At 44.0% G+C, this 24,836-nt stretch overlaps 2 protein-coding genes across 5 annotated transcripts; both read right to left on the bottom strand.

The window, feature by feature from the left end:
- Positions 1 to 789: 789 nt before the first annotated feature.
- Positions 790 to 3,159, bottom strand: fam174c (family with sequence similarity 174 member C). The gene is made up of 3 exons (XM_030784217.1): positions 2,762 to 3,159; positions 2,473 to 2,604; positions 790 to 1,005 (listed from the first exon to the last, which is right to left on the bottom strand). The coding sequence occupies exons 1-3, from the start codon at positions 3,037 to 3,039 to the stop codon at positions 1,002 to 1,004; spliced, it is 414 nt and encodes a 137-aa protein (XP_030640077.1). The 5' UTR covers positions 3,040 to 3,159; the 3' UTR covers positions 790 to 1,001.
- Positions 3,160 to 3,832: 673 nt separating this feature from the next.
- On the bottom strand, positions 3,833 to 21,871 carry ptbp1b (polypyrimidine tract binding protein 1b). 4 transcript variants are annotated; one of them, XM_030784438.1, is made up of 16 exons: positions 21,828 to 21,871; positions 21,230 to 21,280; positions 20,243 to 20,273; positions 16,719 to 16,782; positions 16,465 to 16,637; positions 16,179 to 16,325; positions 13,852 to 14,007; positions 13,376 to 13,486; positions 13,022 to 13,199; positions 12,666 to 12,746; positions 12,402 to 12,541; positions 9,724 to 9,757; positions 8,530 to 8,622; positions 5,590 to 5,806; positions 5,384 to 5,461; positions 3,833 to 5,165 (listed from the first exon to the last, which is right to left on the bottom strand). In XM_030784438.1, exons 1-16 carry the CDS (start codon positions 21,833 to 21,835, stop codon positions 5,033 to 5,035), a joined length of 1,695 nt encoding a protein of 564 aa, XP_030640298.1. In that variant the 5' UTR covers positions 21,836 to 21,871; the 3' UTR covers positions 3,833 to 5,032. The 4 variants fall into 4 exon arrangements, with proteins under 4 accessions (XP_030640298.1, XP_030640295.1, XP_030640296.1 ...); XM_030784435.1 differs by lacking the exon at positions 21,230 to 21,280 and having other exon boundaries at positions 21,828 to 21,835; XM_030784436.1 differs by lacking the exon at positions 21,230 to 21,280 and having other exon boundaries at positions 12,666 to 12,737; positions 21,828 to 21,835.
- Positions 21,872 to 24,836: the final 2,965 nt, after the last annotated feature.

Below are 24,836 nucleotides of genomic sequence, written 5' to 3'. Positions count from 1 at the left end.
ATTCTCTAACAGGCAATGATGACATGTGAGGAAAGCTTTTAATGATTTACTGACTTTTCTCTCTGACCCGTCACACACACACTCATTCACACACACCACACAGCAGAATGTACCGGATTCCTCACTCCGGACCTGACAGACAGTCACATCTAAAATATAATTTCATTCAACTCAAAGTGGGAGCTGCAATTTGGACCCTCGGTAAGAACCACTGTCAGAGCCGTGTCTAAGACCCCGGTGCACCTCATCTCTTTTTAACAGGGCTGACATGTTTAGGAGACAGTGGTAATACCACAACTGTAATAAGGTAATGCATCCATGGTTCATTCCCAAACACACACAGTGCCTCTCTGCAAACTCACTGAAGGTTATTAGCACTTACACAGACTAGACTTACACACTTATATCAGATTGAGGCAGAAAAGCATTCCACCTTTATGAAAATAACCAGGTAAAACAGCGAATGAAGAACAGGCAGCGTTTTCATTGGTTTTGATGGGAAACACTTTTGAAACATCAGAAGGAATGGGAATCATTTATATGCAGTTTGTCTGATCAATAAACAGTTCATACATAAAGTTACAAGGCTTTTTTTAAAAACTACAATAATGAAAGGAAAAGTTGGAAAAAGTTCAGTCTGAACTGCTTTGGCAGGAGAAACGGCGCCACACGCTGGTCTGGATGTCTCTGCTTCCCACTTCCCACCCATAACACAGAAAACAAAGACCTTTATTAAAAGATCCATTTGGTCCCAGAATTTATAACACCCCCCCCCCCCCCCCCCACACACACACACCACACGCCTGTCCAACCACACACACATACACAACTACAATTTATTGCTGACAAATTACAGGAGTTCTCCTGCTTGTTTGGAATGAAAAAGTAAAAAAAACCCAAAATAAATTAAAAAAAAAAAAAAGAAAAGCTGACCAGCGTCGAGACACAAGATATAGGCATGTCGTCATTCAATGACCAGGGTTCCTCCAGAAAGTCAGGACTCATCTAGAAAAAAAGACATGCAGAGATTCATTAGTGACTGGTGAAGTTGATTAAGGTAAACAGTAGTGACTGGTAAAGTTGATTAAGGTAAACAGTAGTGACTGGTGAAGTTGATTAAGGTAAAACAGTAGTGACTGGTGAAGTTGACTAAGGTAAACAGTAGTGACTGGTGAAGTTGATTAAGGTAAACAGTAGTGACTGGTGAAGTTGATTAAGGTAAACAGTAGTGACTAGTAAAGTTGATTAAGGTAAACAGTAGTGACTGGTGAAGTTGATTAAGGTAAACAGTAGTGACTGGTGAAGTTGATTAAGGTAAACAGTAGTGACTAGTAAAGTTGATTAAGGTAAACAGTAGTGACTGGTGAAGTTGATTAAGGTAAACAGTAGTGACTGGTGAAGTTGATTAAGGTAAACAGTAGTGACTGGTAAAGTTGATTAAGGTAAACAGTAGTGACTGGTGAAGTTGATTAAGGTAAAACAGTAGTGACTGGTGAAGTTGATTAAGGTAAACAGTAGTGACTGGTGAAGTTGATTAAGGTAAACAGTAGTGACTGGTGAAGTTGATTAAGGTAAACAGTAGTGACTAGTAAAGTTGATTAAGGTAAACAGTAGTGACTGGTGAAGTTGATTAAGGTAAACAGTAGTGACTGGTGAAGTTGATTAAGGTAAACAGTAGTGACTAGTAAAGTTGATTAAGGTAAACAGTAGTGACTGGTGAAGTTGATTAAGGTAAAACAGTACTGACTGGTGAAGTTGACTAAGGTAAACAGTAGTGACTGGTGAAGTTGACTAAGGTAAACAGTAGTGACTGGTGAAGTTGATTAAGGTAAACAGTAGAGACTGGTGAAGTTGATTAAGGTAAACAGTAGTGACTAGTAAAGTTGATTAAGGTAAACAGTAGTGACTGGTGAAGTTGATTAAGGTAAAACAGTAGTGACTGGTGAAGTTGATTAAGGTAAACAGTAGTGACTAGTAAAGTTGATTAAGGTAAAGGTAAACAGTAGTGACTGGTGAAATTGATTAAGGTAAACAGTCGTGACTACTAAAGTTGATTAAGGTAAACAGTAGTGACTAGTAAAGTTGATTAAGGTAAACAGTAGTGACTGGTGAAGTTGATTAAGGTAAACAGTAGTGACTGGTGAAGTTGATTAAGGTAAACAGTAGTGACTAGTAAAGTTGATTAAGGTAAACAGTAGCGACTGGTGAAGTTGACTAAGGTAAACCGTAGTGACTGGTGAAGTTGATTAAGGTAAACCGTAGTGACTGGTGAAGTTGATTAAGGTAAACAGTGCAGAAATAAACCTTGATACAGAGGAACTGCCATGCTTATGTGTGTTTGTGTGTGTGTGTGTGTGTAAGAGAGAGAGAGAGCGACAGAGAGGGAGTTAGAGGTGTAAAAAGCTTTTCCTGAAGAGTTGCTCTCTGTAGCCGTGTTTGTCGAATGATGACAATGAAACCGAACCGTGTCACCTCGTCAAACTTCTGGCCTCGTAAACAGTCATGTCCTCCTCCTCATCGCTCTCGAGAGGCGCCATCTCCATCGTGTCGTCTGAATTAGACAGCAGTCCGTACTTCTTCCTCTGAACCGTTGATTTCTTTAGACTAAATGAAAATATGAATGTAAACTTAGCTTGACAAAGTTACAGTGAATGTTCGCAGTCATTTCAGAGTCGTGTAGAACCAACAAAATCAGACAGTTCATGTATGCGTAGTTCTGACAAGTTTGGCATGGGATAAATTGGTACATTCTTGTACTCACCGCACTGCTCTAATGAGGAAGTAAAGGACTCCGATGATTGTGATCCCGATAAGAACAAACAGGGCCCTCTGGATCATGGACGGGTTCACGCCGAGATTATGGTTATACCCGACGGTGTTGTTCGCGGTCATATTGCTTGATGAGGGTTTAAAGGTGGCAGTGATGTTTGCGGTAGCGGAGCCCGTGTCGCGTTTAGTCTCGCGGACGGGGTTTTCATCTTCAGCGAGTATTTGAGTCCAAAGAACTAAAACTGGTAGAACAAGTAAACGTAAAATCATTGTCCAGGGCTCCGGACAATGTAACTAAATTAAGGAAAGAAATGCTAGGCTTTGAGATCGACGCAAAATCGTTTCTGACTCGAAATTCGGGTTCAGACGGCTCGAAATAGGATGCAGTTCCTGGTTAGTGACGACAACACTTTGTGCTTCTGTAAATTCTGTCCTAAAGGAAACAAAATCGTAATAAAATTCTTTCCGAGGCCCGGGAAAATGTAATAAATAAGTACAACCATCTCAAGTGATTTTGTAAGTTTAGGGAGAACCCATGAAACAGAGGTGTAATAAACCACGTTTCTGTTAGCTAACCTACAACGATAAAAGCGTACACGACACGGGCTACCTGGCGCCAGCCAGACCAGAATCTCCGTTCCCTGTCAGCTCTACGCAGCAGCCATAGCCGCGCACGATATTTATAATTAAAATGTAATTAAACGTGGACTTCAGAATGTATTTAAATTTTAAAGTGTTGATTGATTGCTTTAATATAATTTCTTTAATAACTGTCACTATGTGAGTGAATCCAGCAGGGCTATCTCTTGTCACCTTCCTGGATTGACTGAATATGACGTCATATACAATCATCAAATTTCCCTGTCCAGCTCTACGTACAAATATATCAAGTCGTAAAAGCACTTCAGGAACGAGCACTGTTTAGTGCAGAGATGCTATTTAAGTAAATAACCAGGTCAGGCCAACGCTTGAATAGGAATGAGCAGATATTTACTGAAGGGAAAAGAACACACACATACACAAAAACATGTTTAAAAATAACCCACTTTACCATTTCCATTCAGAGGTCCACCGTTACAATCAAAATATACACTTGTTTTGCCCATATGAAAAAGCAAGTATTGCTTTTCAGTGGTACAAAAACAGCATATGCATGTTTTTCTCTCTGACCTTTTAGAAGAGGAAAAACACTCTATTCCTTATTGCAAAGTTTCCAACTGAGGATGTTTACATGTTGTGTGAAATTTGCATAGTCAAGGGGACTTTAATGATTCTTAAATTATCATTGAAGAGAGGGCTGATTAATGCATGTCCTTACACTTAGGAAAAATAACACTTTAACCAGGTAGGTGAGGGGTCATTTCTAACATAAAAAACAGTAAGATACCATGTAAAACACTTTAAGAGTTTCTCTGAATACAACACAAATTCCAACTGTTCCCAAACAAAACCATTTCCTGCCAACAAATACACACTCCTCATCGCGTTGTGAAGGAAAACCAGGGACAGGAATGTGTACTACAAAACCTTTAACACGTCCGACTTTCACGTTTTACTTTTTCTACACCAACAGGAGGCAGTAGTGAGTAGCTTTTCTTATACTACTACTAACCTTTGGTTTTCAGATGTACAGAACATACTGTAAAAAAAAGCAGCTCACTGACAGACACTGTTTACCACAGAACAGAAACCAACCTGGAGCCCTGGGACTGTCACTCACTGTGACAGTCTAATTATGAGACAGGAGAAGGTGAACTGCAGTAAACACATTCTGACAGCTACTGGCCAACTTTACACAAATTACAGACTTCACACTCAAAATAATATTAAACTTGTACACAAATGATTGCATAAAATAATAAAATAACACGGAATGTAAACAGTCTATATCTAAACATACAGTATACATGATCCGCTCTGGCGAATTAAGGAGAATAAACTAGCATTACAGGTTTGAAGATATAAAGACAGTGAAGAGCGCTGACTGCAGTCAATGGAATGAGTTTGTAGTACGTTCTGATTAAGGCACGACTGGAGGGCAGACAGGCTGTACAACATGGTACAAACTCCCTCTAGTGGTAAATATCCTAAACTGCACACAGTACTGCTACATACACCAGAGCCTCTGAGAGTCAACAGATTCATACAGGAAAAAAGAAAGAATACAGACAGGCGTTAAAAATACCACATAATAAATCAGATGTGACATGAATGCACTATAGGAATGCCTGAAGTGTGTTTGACTCAGAGAGAACACCTCCTCTCAGATGGTCGATTTGGAGAAGGAGACTCGGAGATGGTGGTTTTCTCCCAGGTCGTGGTTGTGGAACTCGATGAGTGATTCAATGGCCTCCTCCACAGAGCCCATCTGAATCAGAGCCATTTTATGATCTTTCCTATAAGTCAAGCACATCTGAATCAGAGCCATTTTATGATCTTTCCTATAAGTCAAGCACATCTGAATCAGAGCCATTTTATGATCTTTCCTACAAGTCGACCACATCAAATCAAGGCATTTTATCATATTTCCAAAAAGTCAACTACATCAGATTAAAATTTCTGACCTAAGGAATAACGCTGGACAAACAACAGATTATGAGTTTCTAGAACTTACTGGAAGAATTTGAAGCCCCTGACGACAGCACCAGAGCTAGTAAACAGCATCCTCAGATCTTCCTCCACTACTGAAGGCCTGTGATGAGGCAAATACAGTAAAAGAAAAGTTTGGATGAAGGACTAGGGAGCACTCAGGAGCAGAAATGACATTACAGAGCACAGACAGGAGAGAGGCTGGGGTGTGGCGTCGGAGGGGTTACTGACGGGATGTTGGACAGGTGCAGCGTAGATGACGGGGGGAAGATGTTCTGGTAGTTTTTGGATCCGGGTTTTTTGAAGCGGTGCAGAGGGGAGTTGCTGTAGTCCTTGGTCAAACCCTGGTCCTCATGACCCTCCCGCGGGAGCTGGACGCTGGTGTGTTTAGACAGTGTGATGCGTAACGGTCTCCCATAGAGTTTCTGACCGTTCAGATGGCTCATGGCTGCAGAGAGACAGTTCCACACAAACGCCACTGCTAACGTTACACAAACGCCACTGCTTATGTGTGTTCACTCAAAGATCTGCAGTCACAACACAAACGCCACTGCTAACGTTACACAAACGCCACTGCTTATGTGTGTTCACTCAAAGATCTGCAGTCACAACACAAACGCCACTGCTAACGTAACACAAACGCCACTGCTAACGTAACACAACCACCACTGCAAACATAACACAAACACCACTGCTAACGTAACACAACCACCACTGCAAACATAACACAAACACCACTGCAAACGTAACACAAACGCCACTGCTAACGTAACACAACCACCACTGCTAACGTAACACAAACGCCACTGCAAACGTAACACAAACACCACTGCTAACGTAACACAACCACCACTGCAAACATAACACAAACACCACTGCAAACGTAACACAAACGCCACTGCTAACGTAACACAACCACCACTGCTAACGTAACACAAACGCCACTGCTAACGTAACACAAACACCACTGCTAACGTTACACAAACGCCACTGCTTATGTGTGTTCACTCAAAGATCTGCAGTCACAACACAAACGCCACTGCTAACGTAACACAAACGCCACTGCTAACGTAACACAAACGCCACTGCAAACGTAACACAACCGCCACTGCTAACGTAACACAAACACCACTGCTAACATTACACAAACGCCACTGCAAACGTAACACAAACGCCACTGCTAACGTAACACAAACGCCACTGCAAACGTAACACAAACGCCACTGCAAACGTAACACAAACGCCACTGCAAACGTAACACAACCGCCACTGCTAACGTAACACAAACGCCACTGCTAACGTAACACAAACGCCACTGCTAACGTAACACAACCGCCACTGCTAACGTAACACAAACACCACTGCAAACGTAACACAAACACCACTGCTAACGTAACACAAACGCCACTGCTAACGTAACACAAACGCCACTGCTAACGTAACACAAACACCACTGCAAACGTAACACAAACGCCACTGCTAACGTAACACAAACGCCACTGCTAACGTAACACAACCACCACTGCAAACGTAACACAAACGCCACTGCTAACGTAACACAACCACCACTGCAAACGTAACACAAACGCCACTGCTAACGTAACACAACCACCACTGCAAACGTAACACAAACGCCACTGCTAACGTAACACAACCACCACTGCTAACGTAACACAAACGCCACTGCTAACGTAACACAAACGCCACTGCTAACGTAACACAACCACCACTGCAAACGTAACACAAACGCCACTGCTAACGTAACACAACCACCACTGCAAACGTAACACAAACGCCACTGCTAACGTAACACAAACGCCACTGCTAACGTAACACAAACGCCACTGCAAACGTAACACAAACACCACTGCTAACGTAACACAAACACCACTGCTAACGTAACACAAACACCACTGCTAACGTTACACAAACGCCACTGCTAACATAACACAAACGCCACTGCTTATGTGTGTTCACTCAAAGATCTGCAGTCACAACACAAACGCCACTGCTAACGTAACACAACCACCACTGCAAACGTAACACAAACGCCACTGCTAACGTAACACAACCACCACTGCAAACGTAACACAAACACCACTGCTAACGTAACACAAACGCCACTGCAAACGTAACACAAACGCCACTGCTAACGTAACACAAACACCACTGCAAACGTAACACAAACGCCACTGCTAACGTAACACAACCACCACTGCTAACGTAACACAAACGCCACTGCAAACGTAACACAAACGCCACTGCAAACGTAACACAAACGCCACTGCAAACGTAACACAAACGCCACTGCAAACGTAACACAAACGCCACTGCTAACGTAACACAAACGCCACTGCTAACGTTACACAAACGCCACTGCTAACGTAACACAAACGCCACTGCTTATGTGTGTTCACTCAAAGATCTGCAGTCACAACACAAACGCCACTGCTAACGTAACACAAACGCCACTGCTAACGTAACACAAACGCCACTGCTAACGTAACACAAACGCCACTGCAAACGTAACACAAACGCCACTGCTAACGTAACACAACCACCACTGCAAACGTAACACAAACGCCACTGCTAACATAACACAAACGCAACTGCTAACGTAACACAAACGCCACTGCTAACGTAACACAAACGCCACTGCTTATGTGTGTTCACTCAAAGATCTGCAGTCACAACACAAACGCCACTGCTAACGTAACACAAACGCCACTGCTAACATAACACAAACGCCACTGCAAACGTAACACAAACGCCACTGCAAACGTAACACAAACGCCACTGCAAACGTAACACAAACGCCACTGCTAACGTAACACAAACGCCACTGCTAACGTAACACAAACGCCACTGCTAACGTTACACAAACGCCACTGCTAACATTACACAAACGCCACTGCAAACATTACACAAACGCCACTGCTAACGTAACACAAACGCCACTGCTAACGTTACACAAACGCCACTGCTAACGTTACACAAACGCCACTGCTAACATTACACAAACGCCACTGCTAACATAACACAAACGCCACTGCTAACGTAACACAAACGCCACTGCATGTGTGTGTTTATTCACAGACCTTCAGCCACAACTTTAACACATTGATGCAGACTGATAGTGTGATTTCAAACTGTTGAGCAGAGATACTTTACCCAGCTGAGCCTGAGTGCTGTCAGACATCTGAACAAGGGCATTCTCCTTCTTATTAAACATGATCTTTACCCTCAAGACATCACCGTACACGCCTAGAGGGTGGGATAAACAGAGAGAGAGAGAGGCAGGTGGAGCAATGGTCATATTTAATCATCCACATCTTCACAGGCATGCACCCCCCCCACCACGAGGCCTGTTGGTGCAAACTCACTCTGTCACTGTCCTATAGAGGCACTAGCTCTGAGTCAAAGCTGTGTTTATGCCTGATTAACTGGCTGGGTGTAAACCTGTCAGTCACAATGTAAAAAGGTGAATGTGCATCTGACAGAGTGAGAGAGATCAGAACACAGGGAGGGGGTGTACCATGTATGTATGGAAGCAGTGTTTATCTGTCTGTCTGATAAAGGTGAGGGGTGGTGTTTTTTTTTGTTGTTTTGGTTTTTTTCAGGGGAATTTTGTGTTGAAGTGTTGGAGGACTAAAATGATAGTGGGACAAAAACAGGAGGTAGGACTATTAACCAAAAGAAAATTAAACATTTTCTCAAAGTCATGCGAAAAGAATTCAACTCAAATTCAAACATGCACATTTTTAGAAAAGCACCTTTTTTTTTCAACAAAAAAACAAAACAAAATTAAGTTTTAAAAGGACAAAACGTGACAGCATCTCCACATGACTACTCCTCCGGATTTCTCAGTCAGTCCATGCACTGCAGCCTCCAGCACAAAGACCAACTACACACCACTACAGCACAGACAGCACAGGACTAGAGAGGGCATCATCCGTACAGATATAAAATAACTAGAGAGGGCGTCATCAGTACAGATATAAAATAACTAGAGAGGGCATCATCCGTACAGATATAAAATAACTAGAGAGGGCGTCATCCGTACAGATATAAAATAACTAGAGAGGGCATCATCCGTACAGATATAAAATAACTAGAGAGGGCATCATCCGTACAGATATAAAATAACTAGAGAGGGCGTCATCAGTACAGATATAAAATAACTAGAGAGGGCGTCAGGAATGAGGGCATCATCAGTACAGATATAAAATAACTAGAGAGGAGGTGATGAGAAGAATGCTGTAGCTTTTTGTCCTCAAATTAACACACAAAACTGAGGAAAACAAGAGAAGCACTCGGCTTTAGAGGACAAACCGTTCAAAACAAAAGAAGATTCTGACAACATACCGAAAAGAATAAAGAGGCATTGGGGTGTGACTCTCTTTAGAGGACAGCAGAGTAAGGGCATTGAGGCCAGGCAGAGGGGGACAGGGACAGATGAGCATTTCCACAGCCAGGCAGTTCCACATGAAGAAACCATGGGTTGGATGGTTGGTTAATGAATGGGGAGGAGAGAGACCACAGAGGGGAGGGACAGGTGAGTGGGAGATGAGAGTTTTAAAAAGTGAGTTCAGTGTGTGTGTGTGTGTGCGTGTATCAGTGTGAATGTGTGTGTATCAGTGTGTGTGTTTTGATTAGTGCAAATTTATACCATATATCAATGGGAGGAATTTGTTGCGTGCAGGTAAATGACAGAGATGGAGGGAGTGGAAAGGTAGAGAGAGCGAGAGAGAGACAGACAGATAGAGAGAGAGACAGATAGAGAGAGAGAGATGGACAGAGAGAGAGAGACAGACAGATAGAGAGAGAGAGACATGGACAGATAGAGAGAAAGATGGACAGATAGAGAGAGAGATGGACAGATAGAGAAAGAGAGAGAGAGAGAGAGAGAGAGAGACATGGACAGATAGAGAGAAAGATGGGGGAAGGGAGAGAGGGAACGTAAAAAAACAAAAACAAAACAAAACAGAAAATGAAGTTAAAGGTCAGTACACACCCAGAAATATGTAGCGTCATCTTAGCGTTAGACAGATCATCAATCAGATCATCAGAGCTGTTCATCAGAACCAATCAGATCATCAGAACTCAGCATCAGTGTGGGATCACTGTTACTACAGACACACTGCAGTCCAGTGGCTGTGCACACAACTGAATCAGTGTTTATCACCAACACACTAACCCCACTCTCAGACAGTCCGCTGTGCCAGACTGAGCAAAAATTAGATAAGTTCGTTTCAAAAGTATTTGTTAGTTAAATGTAACTGTTATATGTAAAACTATTTTTGTACAAGGTTCAAAGAAAACACTGCCCAGTTAAAAGAAAAAACCCCACATCAGAACCGTTTGGATGTGCAGTGACGGCTGTCGTCTCTCACATGCGTTTGTGAGTGGAGGTGTTTTATTTTTGACAATAGTGATAAAATACTGAGGGCCCGTCTGCAGCTAAAGTTAAACAGTTAATCGGAACAGTAAAAAGCTAGTGTAAAAAGACACATAATGAAATGAACGTGACCTGTCACTGTGTGATGACCTGGCCGAGTTGTATCTGCAGCTCTGATTAGACAGAGCAGTATGACAGTCTCTGACACTCACATTACAACAGCTTATTCAGAGATGAGAGCAGAGTAAGAGAGAGAGAGGAAGAGTGAGAGTGTGTGCCTGCAATAATATGTATTTATCTGTGCATATGAGTGTGTTATAAGGGTGAGAGTGAATGTGTGTGTGTGTGATGTATATCTGTGAATGAGTGTGTGTATTGTTTGCGTATGTCTATGTGTATATAGGGCTGGGTATTGTTCAAAAATATTCGATACCGGTACCAGTGCCGATACCTTGATTTCGATACCGGTTACTGAATGATACTTTTTTCAAGATCAACTTTATAAAATCCATTTTAACAAAACAGAAAATTACATTACACATTACAGTACAAATCTTTAGTTTTACTTTTCAGCTCCTTGGCATTTTTACAAACTCAAAGCAGTTTCATAACATAAAATATAAATATAAACCTATTTACCACACCTTCAAGTTGTCTGTTAACATAATATAAATTAATTAAATGTATATAAGCCAGAATCAAACTGGGAACCTTGAGATTACCAGACAACTGCTGTACCTCCTGAACCACTGCCCCCCCCGACAGAAAATATTAGAGTACGAAGCGCCCTACATCAAGCACTTTTTTGCCAGCTGGCCAATCACAAGTGGAATAGTGAGACCTGTTGTTTCCCATAACAAAAATAGAGAGGGTAGCAAGTTAATAGTGCTTGTTTCTGAGCACAGTGAACTGTACGACATGACAGTCAAACTGTATCATAACATTCACCATAAAGAGGCTGTTTGGAGCCAAACTGGACAGATCCTGGGAGTGTCTGGTAAGTGTTTGTATTTACTACTTTTCGTTAGCAAAACTAGCCTGTTAGCTGTTGTTCTTATGGCAACAAAAGACGCTCTAAACTGCTTTTTGGAACAAACAGTGCCAACGTTTCCTTCTGCCTGAAAAAATGCTCTGGGCAGCGTTTATCTTCATAAACAGACGCTGTGTGCAAACACACCCTTAGACATTTTTACACCTATTATGCGACACACACTGTAGTCAAGCCTCTCAAATACAACCACACACACACACGAGACCCGTCTCTGGGCGTAACGTAGTGTTTTTCCTGCATGCCTCTACGATGTGTTCGTGTAATGCCATGTTAGACAGCCAAACACCCGCATTATTAGATCTTGGTACAAGCACGCTGCATGCTTATTGGCACACTGACGCTGGTGAGATTTACTCCTTAGGTAGCGAAATTTGGTACCAAATGCAAGGCATTTTTCGATACTCAGTAGTATCTAAGCAATTCGATCGGTGCCATAAAGTTATCAAAGTTCGGTACCCAGCCCTATCTGTATAAATATGTGTGGGTGCGTACATGCGTGTGTGATGTGTGTGCGGTGTGTAAGCGTGTGTGCAATGTGTTGTTTGTGATGTGTCGTGTGTGTGTGAGACGTGTCGTGTGATGTGTGTTGCTAACCTCTGGGTTAAGGTTGCTGACCAGCATGATGGAGTGGGTGCTGGTCAGAGGGGGAAATGCCAGTCGCCCTGCAGCAGCCGCCGCAGCACCGGGGATCGTCAGCGATGCCAATGTGCCAGACATAGTGGGCACTGCCAACCCTGACAGAGAGACAGGACACTTTACCACCACCGTGAAGCCGTGTAGGTGTGTGTATGTATCAGTGTGTGTGAGTGTGTGTGTATCAGTGTGAGTGAGTGTGTGTGTGTGTGCGTGTGTGGTTACCTGTGGCCTGGTGGATGGTGAACGTAGGGGGAAAGGTGTGAGCCCCAGCATATGGACCAGCAGGGATTATACCTGGAGTAGCTGACACACACAAACACACACACACACCATAAACAGACAGACAGACACACATATACACACACACACACAAACCAAAGGCAGACACAGACACACACACACACCATAATCAGACAGACAGGTAGACACATACACCATAAACAGACAGACAGACAGACACACCCCACGGACAGACAGACAGGAGCCATGTATAAAGGAGGGAGAGAGAAAAGGAGTAAGCACACAGAATTAAAAACATCAGGTGCACTCTGGTGGGGGGTGGCAGCGCGAGGTCTTACCAAACGCAGCGGCCACAGTGGGGTGTTCGAGGGTGGGCGGGCTGTCCCCCGTGGGGAGGTCTGGGCGCGTGTAATCTCGACTTTTATCATTGTTGTATTTGACATTAAGGCTGGTCAGCTTTGAGAAATGAATGCGCAGTGTACAGCAGGCATTATAGATATTCTGACCGTCCAGCACCTGAGAGAGAAAGAGAGAAGGGCTATCATTAAGCAGAGCAGAGACAGCCAATCTGTGTTGGGAAAGACAGGCTTCATTTTTGATAGCTTCACATAGAGGGGAAAACTGGCATATAATCAAGGGGAAAATCCAGTTTACTGGACAACACAGGGTCAAATGTAGATGACGCCACTCACCAGTTTAGCGTGCTGGGCTGTCAGGGCATCGGCATACTGGACCAGAGCCTGAAACTGGTTATTCTTAGTGAAGGTAATGACTTTGAGCACCGTTCCAAACTTGGAGAAGATCTGCAGGAGATCAGTTTGAGCAAACATGACTAATCTTTTTTTTGAACAAATAACACAACCAGCCTGGCCCATCACAGCCAAACCAGCAAAGTCGCAAAGGAACACGTTTGGGACCACAGGCTGCTGTGTGTGTGTGTGTGTGTGTGTGTGTGTGTGTGTGTTCGTGTGTGTGTGTGTGTGGGTGTGTGTGTGTGTTCGTGTGTGTGTGTGTGTGGGTGTATGTGTGTGTATATGTCTGTGTGTCCGTGTGTGTCTGTGTGTCCGTGCGTGTGTTTGTGTGTGTGTGTGTGTGTGTGAGAGAGAGGGAGCATGTCTGAACTAATTTCTGTTTGCCCAGATGTTTGGCTGTGAGTGGATGGGGGTACCTGGTGCAGGACATCCAGAGTAACAGGGTAGAACAGGTTCTCCACTATAACCCTGAGAACTGGACTAGGGCCAGTCATCCCCACAGGGTCCCCTCCGCCGAGAGACACAGCCCCTGTCTGCACAGCGTTTACAGCCTGTAGGGCTGCCTGGGCCCGCTGGGGAGAGGGGGGGTAAACTGGTACTTAACACACTCCTCCACAGACACACACAAACACACTCTCTCACACAAAGACAACCAGAGAGACAGACCCACACAAACACACTGTCTCACACGAAGACAACCAGAGAGACAGACCCACACAAACACACTGTCTCACACGAAGACAACCAGAGAGACAGACCCACTCACACACTCTCTCACACAAAGACAACCAGAGAGACAGACACACTCACACACTCTCTCCCACAAAGACAACCAGAGAGACAGACCCACACAAACACACTCTCTCACACAAAGACAACCAGAGAGACAGACCCACACAAACACACTGTCTCACACGAAGACAACCAGAGAGACAGACCCACTCACACACTCTCTCACACAAAGACAACCAGAGAGACAGACCCACTCACACACTCTCTCACACAAAGACAACCAGAGAGACAGACCCACACAAACACACTCTCTCACACAAAGACAACCAGAGAGACAGACCCACACAAACACACTCTCTCACACACAGACAACCAGAGAGACAGACACACAAACACACTCTCTCACACAGACAACCAGAGAGACAGACCCACACAAACACACTCTCTCACACACAGACAACCAGAGACACAGACACACTCACACACTCTCTCACACAGACAACCAGAGAGACAGACACACAAACACACTCTCTCACACAAAGACAACAAGAGAGACAGACACACTCACACACTGTCTCACACGAAGACAACCAGAGAGACAGACCCACTCACACACTCTCTCACACAAAGACAACCAGAGAGACAGACCCACTCACACACTCTCTCACACAAAGACAACCAGAGAGACAGACACACTCACACACTCTCTCACACAAAGACAACCAGAGAGACAGACCCACACAAACACACTGTCTCACACACAGACAACCAGAGAGACAGACCCACACAAACACACTGTCTCACACACAGACAACCAGAGAGACAGACACACAAACACACTCTCTCACAAAGACAACCAGAGAGACAGACACACTCACACACTCTCTTACACAAAGACAACCAGAGAGACAGACACTCTCACACACTCTCTCACACAAAGACAACCAGAGAGACAGACACACTCACACACTCTCTCACACAAAGACAACCAGAGAGACAGACACACACAAACACACTGTCTCACACACAGACAACCAGAGAGACAGACCCACAAAAACACACTCTCTCACACAGACAGACACACTCACACACTCTCTCACACAAAGACAACCAGAGAGACAGACACACTCACACACTCTCTCACACAAAGACAACCAGAGACACAGACACACTCACACACTCTCTCACACAAAGACAACCAGAGAGACAGACACACTCACACACTCTCTCACACAAAGACAACCAGAGAGACAGACCCACACAAACACACTCTCTCACACACAGACAACAAGAGAGACAGACCCACTCACACACTCTCTCACACAGACAACCAGAGAGACAGACCCACTCACACACTCTCTCACACAGACAACCAGAGAGACAGACCCACACAAACACACTCTCTCACACAAAGACAACCAGAGAGACAGACACACTCACACACTCTCTCACACAGACAACCAGAGAGACAGACACACTCACACACTCTCTCACACAGACAACCAGAGAGACAGACACACTCACACACTCTCTCACACAGACAACCAGAGAGACAGACCCACACAAACACACTCTCTCACACACAGACAACCACAGAGACAGACACACTCACACTCTCTCACACATAGACAACCAGAGAGAGACAGACACACTCACACTCTCTCACATAGACAACCAGAGAGAGACAGACACACTCACACAGATAACCAGAGAGAGACAGACACAGTCACACTCTCACACAAAGACAACCACAGAGACAGACATACTCACACACTCTCTCACACAGATAACCAGAGAGAGACAGACACACTCACACACTCTCACATAGACAACCAGAGAGAGGCAGACACACTCACACTCTCTCAAACAGACAACCAGAGAGAGACAGACACACTCACACACTCTCACATAGACAACCAGAGAGAGACAGACACACAGAGACACATGCCTCATCCAAAACTGAAGCACATTACATTGGTGACATTTTAGAGGGTTATATGTGTTAACATACCACTTGGTTGGGTGAATTGTCTGTCTTAAGCTCTTTATGGTTGGAAAACTGCATGAAGATCGGATGGTTTCTGATAACTGGAGTCACAGATGAGTAATAACTGACCATCGTCTGAGCTGCTTCTTCTGTATTCATCTCCACAAATGCCTGGATATAGACACAGACAGGCACACACACACGCACACGCACACTTTAGCTCAGAGAGTGAGACAGAACCATTCAGTCATATTTATAGTGTCATTGTAACTCAGTGACAGAGGCAGAGAGAGCCGCTGTGGTCCTGTACCTGGTTCTTGCCCTTTAACATGAGAAGGTTGGTGACCTTTCCAAAGGGCAGGCCTAATGAAATGACCTCTGCCTCTGTGATATCACTGGGAAGCTTACGCAAGTGGATTACACGTGACGGAATGCCAGGACTTCTGATGTCACCTTTGAACTTCTTACTGTCGTTGCCATTGGCTGGGGAGGAACACATGATTATAGTGATGGGCCACAGAGCAGAGGAGACAGAAAGGAGGAGAGAGGAGGAGAGACACTGACCTGCAGGGCTGGTCATGATATAGGGTCCGTTTGTGACACAGGAGAAAAGTTCGTCTGATCCTCTCTGAACAGACGGGGGAAAAAAAGGGTTAACAGACAGTGACCGATCATAAATATCTACTTCCCTCTACACTTAAATATACAGCCCTGCATGCCAACAGTCAACCACAAACCAGTGGACTGACATCCTGGACTCCACCATTTAACTCCACATCCACCTATTCTTGGGACAGCTGTGGTCTAGAGGTTAGAGAACCAGGCACGTGACTGAAGAGTTGCCGGTTCGATTCCCGACATCCATGGCTGTGTGCCCCTGGGCAAGGCCCTAGTGTGTGTGTGTTCACTACTGGTGTGTTGGATGGGTTAAATGCAGAGGACAAATTCACTGTTCACAGTGTGTGTGCAATCACAGACATTTACGTTCAACTCCATCTATACGACCAATTCTACTCAACCATTCAACTCCACATCTATACAACCAATTCTACTCAACCCCACATCTATATGACCAATTCTACTCAACCATTCAACTCCACATCTATATGACCAATTCTACTCAACCATTCAACTCCACATCAATACGACCAATTCTTTTCAACTCCACATCTCTACAACCAATTCTACTCAACCATTCAACTCCACATCTATATGACCAATTCTACTCAACCATTCAACTCCACATCTATACGACCAATTCTACTCAACCATTCAACTCCACATCTATACGACCAATTCTACTCAACCATTCAACTCCACATCTATACGACCAATTCTACTCAACCATTCAACTCCACATCTATACGACCAATTCTACTCAACCATTCAACTCCACATCTATACGACCAATTCTACTCAACCATTCAACTCCACATCTATACGACCAATTCTACTCAACCATTCAACTCCACATCTATACGACCAATTCTTTTCAACTCCACATCTATATGACCAATTCTACTCAACCATTCAACTCCACATCTATACGACCAATTCTACTCAACCATTCAACTCCACATCTATATGACCAATTCTACTCAACTATTCAACTCCACATCTATATGACCAATTCTACTCAACCATTCAACTCCACATCAATACGACCAATTCTTTTCAACTCCACATCTCTACAACCAATTCTACTCAACCATTCAACTCCACATCTATACGACCAATTCTACTCAACCATTCAACTCCACATCTATACGACCAATTCTACTCAACCATTCAACTCCACATCTATACGACCAATTCTACTCAACCATTCAACCATTCATTCTGAACTCTGGACTGTGACTGTGGAAACAGTAACACACAGGCTGCCAAACATCTACAGTTACAGAAAACAGACAGACCATCCATCAGTCCCATAGAGAGATCACAGAGACCAAACAATGCAGCCTTCCATTCTCCACCAGTACAGCAGCCAGAGAGACAGAAAAAAAAAGACAAAAGGACACATGGAGTGTGTGACATGACCCAGGCAACCTCGACCAGTACTCTACTACCCCTTTTCCACTGCCGCGGTGCCGGTGCCGGTGCCTGATCGAGCACCGGGGCTGTGCTTTTCCACTGACAAAATACTGGTGCCGGAGCCGAAAACTGGCACCGGCACGGCACCACAGAATTGCTGGTCCCAAAAGCTGGAACCACTGACGTCAGAGGCTATGCAAATAAAAACCACGCGAGAACCAATCAGTTCAGCGTTTGATACGTGACGTTCTTTAGAGAGGCGGGAGTAACAAAAAACGTCTGACCAAGTAGCGGTAGGCTAAAGGATATTTGTAGCATGAAAATATGTATATGATTAAAAGATGCATGAGTAACAATTTGTGTGTACATCAATACGGGCTGTTGTTTACATGTTACATGAATGTAGTCGGACCCAGAGTGGTAGAAAAAGACACTCTCTCTCTCTCTCGGCTCTGGCTGGTGCAATTAAACCACTTCATGCAGACCTTCATTTAAACACTCGTTTTAACTTTTGAGCTAGGCGACTTATTATTTTCATGAATTTTGCCCCCAGAGCGAAAAGTTCTGGGACAAAATTCGTGAGGTGTTTCGCTGTGTGGAAGCCTAGCGTAAAAGTAAATTTATAAAGAGCAAGCAGATGCGTTCTGTCCGACATTATTTTTTCCCCACGGAAATAACCCAAACTTTCGCTATGTAGCGTTCGGTTCCCAAACCTGTGGAAATGAGGGCCGGTTCTCAAAAGGCACCAAGGCAGCACTGGCTCCGCACCGGCACCGGCACCAGCACCGTCCTAGTGGAAAAGAGCTATACACGACCCAGGCAACCTGGACCAGTACTCTACATGACCCAGGCAACCTGGACCAGTACTCTACATGACCCAGGCAACCTGGACCAGTACTCTACATGACCCAGGCAATCTGGACCAGTACTCTACATGACCCAGGCAATCTGGACCAGTACTCTAAAAGCTCTGCCGCGTGTGTGCGTGTGGTGCCACGTGCTGAGTCTCACAGGCAGTCGAAGAGGAAAAGAGTTGCCCACGCGCAGGTGGGATTCTCTGTTCAGTTGCATTTATTTTCAGTACCGGCAATGAGCAAATGTACATGGTATCACAACCATCAATTTTCATACTATGGTATATCATGAACCCGGTACACTGCTGCAAGCCTACAAACAACACTCTACACCAACACAACTACACCCACAGAATGCTCCACACCAACACAACTACACCCACAGAATGTTCTACACCAACACAACTACACCCACAGAATGCTCTACACCAACACAACTACACCCACAGAATGTTCTACACCAACACAACTACACCCACAGAATGCTCTACACCAACACAACTACACCCACAGAATGTTCTACACCAACACAACTACACCCACAGAATGCTCTACAACAACACAACTACACCCACAGAATGTTCTACACCAACACAACACTCTATACCATCACCAACAGAACAACAGAGGACTGAGCAGGTTAGCAGGTTTGCAGGATTACCATGGTGTACAGGGAGCAGTGAGAGAGAGAGAGAAAGACACAGAGCAGAGAGAGATAAGGAGATGGGGGTGGGGGGGGCAACCAGTTCACACCTTCAAGGGGTCTGTTACCATGGTAGCAGTAATTGTTATGCCATCACTATGGAAACTTGATGCCCTTGGCTACAGATGAATGAGACTGAAACTGAATAGGCTCTTTCAGACAGTTAAGAGTTTAGCCCTGGACTTAAGTTAGCCCACCGCTAGCTTTGCCTCTGCACGCACACACACACACACACACTTACTTCAGTGTCAAAAAAGTAAGCAATGACGCTGAATCAGTCAGTGCACCCTGAGCCGACCAAATTCAGAACTCTGAGGCAACAGAGAAAGCCACTGCCTTGCCAAAGACACACACAGGCCTGACCACATAATGCAGATCTCCAGGGTCACAGAGACCTCGCTCCTCAGAGACCCAGGAGGAGCCACTCCACAGGAGGAGCAAGCAGGTTAAAGGAGAGACGGATGAGGACCAGGCAGGAGGGTGACGGCGAGGCTTACCTTTGTTCCGACTGGAATATCATGGACAACACTGTAAAGGAGGATAAGGAAAAGTCAGATGGCAGAATTGAAGAGAAATCTGACCCGATCAAAAAAAAGTCCAGATGAGCTAAAGTGCCAGCACTGAAACCCTGACCCTCTGATCAGCTTCAGCCGTTTCAGACAAATCAAGTGGAGAGGCATGACTCTGAGCTGAAACATTTGCAGAGGAGCATTCTAGAAGTTCAGCGCTTCCACGGGTCAATTATATTCTTTATAGTTTAATGACATGTTTTGTAGGACAGATTGGACCATACGAACAGTTTTCGTGTGAGATATTAAAATGAATGAAGGCTGCAGTTATGTAAACTGGACAGATTTTGGGTCATTCCCATAGCCTCCTCAGAGCAGGAAATATGAGTGGCATTTCGGAGCACTCTCCCACTGAAACTGTAACCCCATATCCTGTTTGTCACTGGATCCTCTAACGAAACACCCCCCCCCCCTCCCCTCCCAAAAAAAATTCCCAGCTCTAGATCGTACCACGTGCAGAAAAAAAGGGGGGTGGGACAGGAGTAGTTTGCACGGGCATGGGAATCCTGCATTATTTAAAACATGACTGGACTGTAGTTCCATGATGTTTACAGCTGAGACGGAACAGATGCGGAGAGAAAGCAGGCGGTCACAGTATTATGTCTTGCACGATTACAATACGTCAATTCTGATGACAATAGCGAAAGGATAGATTTAGATAACTGACACCGCCTGGAAAGATGGAGAGACAACTTTACCTCCCTGGTTTTCCCACACTCTCTCTGTTTCTCAAATCTAATTAATATTACGGCCGAATGTCTACGCAGTTTCCGTGCTGATCTGGCATTTCAAACTCACCCCAAAAGTATGTTTCGGGAGAAACAAACATGTATTTAGACCATACTTTTAAAACATTACCAAATCTATAGCTTGTAATTACGTAGACGATATGAGTTATAATGTAAGTTGACTTACTCTAACTCTGCGTAACTGGATCCCATAGGATACAATTCAGTCTCTAGGCGGCTGTATGAGGAGAAAGAAGTGTTAATATCAAGTTGCAATTAGCCGCATATATTAGCTATCTGTACACTGCACACTGGATATCCGCGATGATGCCTTTCCACAGGTAGTTAGCAATTAGCCACAAAAACTGATGTTAGCCACAGCTGGCTAGCCGCTACCCTCTTACATCAACTCTCTTACTGAAAGAAGTTAAAGAAAGTTGATTGCTTTGCTGCGATATTCCGCAGATTTTAAACGTAAAAGACAACACTGTAAGCAGATCTGAAGTAAGATTAGACGGTAAAAGGCTTGTCCAAAATACTGATGGAACTGACAAATATAGTTAACATTTTCTCCGATTAAACCCCCAGCATCAGTGCCCTGGCTGTTTGTTTCCATCGCAACCCCCAACCAACTCACATTTACAAACTAAATTAACACAGACTAATCAAAAGAAAATGTTTTTCCTGAAGATGACAATTAAAAGCAGATAGGAGATGCACTCAAGTGTTTAGAGCAAATACTTTTGCTACCCTCTTACATGCACACACTTTTTTCCAAAACTCACCCGTCCATTGCACAATGAGGAACTACACTCTGGTCACAAACTTCGGTGCTTGGCTGACTTTTCTTATATTCCAACAAAATGGCGGAGCTCATCGCGGTGCACTTCGATTACGCTGATGATTGGTGAATCCGCATCTTGGTGCAAGTCTGAGATGAGAGGTTCCTTCTGATTGGTTAAGACTGATGAACGGAGAGCTCGGCTACCAGTTTAAGTGTTCCAGCGGTGGGCAGCTGCGCTTTCGCAGCGGAGTTCATTTGGCTCGCATATCTGGGTAGTCAAACAACTTTTTTCACGTTAATAACGGTTGCCTTAACGAAAAATTTCTTTCTCACTCCATTAAGATATACTTAAACACAATTTACCAAATGTAATTAGAGTTGACGGGCGTCTACTTTGTGGCTTTATTCATAGGATGAAAGAGTAACAGCAGATGGCTTGTGTAGGGCGAAGCTCGAGTGGAAATGGGATACTGTTGCTTGCACGATAAATATTTCAGGAGGGAAGTCTGAAGTCTGTTAATCCTATTAATTTTTAAAAGCTGGTTTATTATTTCTATCGACTGTGACCAATGGGAGGATATAAAGTAATGACTATTTACTTTGTAATATGAAAGGACAAAATGGGTTGATGCCATCCCTTTCTCCGAGGCAGCTTTTCGTGTGCTCATCTGGGTTAGTGACCGTATTTTGACTTTGCTATGAGGTCTGTTTATACGGACATTCCCCGTTTAATCACCGTCTTCTTTTTTGAAATATCTAGATAATAACAATCATTAGTTTTATGACAATTGTAGGCCTACGTTAAATACATAAAAGAATAGAAATGAAAGAAGACAGAGTGCCGGTGAGGAAGAAAGTTTGCATCGTCTATTCCATACAGAACGCCTTTAGCCCCAACTCCGTTCAGTCAACTCTGGCACAAGCACAAGAAAAGTATCACAATACAGACTTTTTATTGCTGTGTCAACGTTAAACATTCATATTCATACAAGATCAGATGAAATCTATGTTTTTTTTTCATTAGCATAACATAGTTCTGGAACGTGAACAAGATTCATACTTGGAAAGAAAAGACTTTTCCATTCTATGACCTGTTCCCTTCACCCATGTTTCCAAGAAGAACATTGCCACTGCTCAGGAAATGACTTTTTTCCTGTGAGCGTGAGAGATGCACCTGCCTGGAGGTAAATAATTGATGGGGCCTCAAGAGAAACCAAACCTCGTTGTCTCCAAGGCAGCTGGTCATGCTCATCACTGGGCCAGGGAAATAATAGGCTTGGATCTGTCAGTAGAAGGGTTTAAACCAAAGGGGAAACTCACAGCCTGCAGTGTAATATACATGAAAGGTCTGGAGAGAGAGAGGGGGGCGGGGGGGGGGGGGGCATATTTAGAAGTAAATGAATGCATCAGGAGGGCCATGACAACCATATAAAAGGAAACGTGTGCTTTTGATGCAGTGGTAATGAGGAGTGAATGGAATCATACATTGCAATCAGTGAATCCAATACATTGCCATTATTTAAAGCATTAAACTGTAACACAGAATAATCTTTAGTTTCTCTAGTGAATTCAGTCTGTTTTCTATCCGGTGGCTGGTGTCTGTGAAAATGCTTCCCATGCACTGCAGAGCACTCAGCAGAGAGACTCATCACTGACACAGAGAAACAGTACAAACCCAGACAGTGAATTACCGCTGGCTGGAGTGACAGTTTGCTGTAGAGTCAGTAAACTGAAGCTTGTCTTTACCTGTTCAGTGTAGGCTTATTATTGCTACTTTTAAAAAATAAACATGGAAGCCTTTGATTTATGTGTAGTTACGTAGGTTATATGCAGAATTTATTATTATTAATCTATTTTCCATCATTCTGATCACAGGCCATCATAAGACCAAATGCACTGGCTCTGAACTCTACTGGGCAGTTCCTGTCAGTTCAGGTACTAAATAAGGTTCCAGACCAGGGAGGTGTCACGTTCATGCTGGATTCACTCAGTTCTATGAGTTGAGATTGAACGAAAAGAGAACGGCAGAGGCAGTGACATGGGACAACTCAGACCAAATGTGTCATGCTGAGCATTCAGCTAGTTTGTTGCTTAGCATTAACTTAGATAGGCTAACTTTTAATATTGCTCAGAGTTAAATTTTGCATTTTGTTAGACTGCCATGTTCAATTTGACAGTGACGGGCAAGATCTTTAGTTACCGAAACTAGAGCTGTAGACCAATGTTATTTTATATATAATGTGTTACAGAGAAAACAGCTAAGGGGGAAGTTCTTTCAGATGACAGTTATGGTTGTACAGGAGCTCTGGTGAACAAAGTGACAGTCTTAGTGAACAACTGAAAGTCACCGCGAGAAATGAGAAGACACAGCTTCCTCTGTGCCCTGCACTGCGTCATATTGGAAACAGGAGAGCAATGTTTTGACCGCTTAGATAAACCAGAGAGACGTTGGCAGATTGAAGTCAAAATCAGAATTCCTCCTTAGATGAAGTTGTGGTTGAAGAGAATGCAGGTCCAACAGAGACAGACAGCATAGTGGAGAGGACATGACATTTAGACCCAGGAACACCCTGGGACATTTAGACTAAGGGACAGTCTGGGACATTTAGACTAAGGGACAGTCTGGGACATTTAAACTAAGGGACAGTCTGGGACATTTAGATTAAGGGACAGTCTGGGACATTTAGACTAAGGGACAGTCTGGGACATTTAGACTAAGGGACACTCTGGGACATTTAGACTAAGGGACAGTCTGGGACATTTAGATTAAGGGACAGTCTGGGACATTTAGACTAAGGGACACTCTGGGACATTTAGACTAAGGGACAGTCTGAACACCTTTTTCTGCCCCCAAACGACAGCAGTCCAGTGCTCCCAGTGAGCCACGGCAGGCGCCGAGGGCAAAGCCAGAGAAAGCACGGATCTCAGCTATGAAGTATTACTTATCGACTAGGCATCTAGTGAAAGCTCATTTGAATGAAAGGAAAAACATGTATAAAATGGGTTTCTG

Source organism: Chanos chanos, chromosome 9 (assembly GCF_902362185.1).
Source record: "Chanos chanos chromosome 9, fChaCha1.1, whole genome shotgun sequence".
Classification (NCBI taxonomy): domain Eukaryota; kingdom Metazoa; phylum Chordata; class Actinopteri; order Gonorynchiformes; family Chanidae; genus Chanos; species Chanos chanos.
Note: the sequence above shows the minus strand (reverse complement) of the source record. Positions and strands in the feature narration are given on the sequence as shown.

Excerpts from the sequence above, each read along its gene's own strand:
- fam174c (XM_030784217.1), bottom strand. The coding sequence starts at position 3,039 with ATGATTTTACGTTTACTTGTTCTACCAGTTTTAGTTCTTTGGACTCAA. Across the intron at positions 2,605-2,761 it reads TTCCTCATTAGAGCAGTGCG|TCTAAAGAAATCAACGGTTC; the intron begins GTGAGTACAAGA and ends ATTTTCATTTAG.
- ptbp1b (XM_030784438.1), bottom strand. Across the intron at positions 14,008-16,178 it reads ACAATTCACCCAACCAAGTG|CGGGCCCAGGCAGCCCTACA; the intron begins GTATGTTAACAC and ends CCCTCTCCCCAG. Across the intron at positions 12,542-12,665 it reads CACCATCCACCAGGCCACAG|GGTTGGCAGTGCCCACTATG; the intron begins GTAACCACACAC and ends TCTCTCTGTCAG.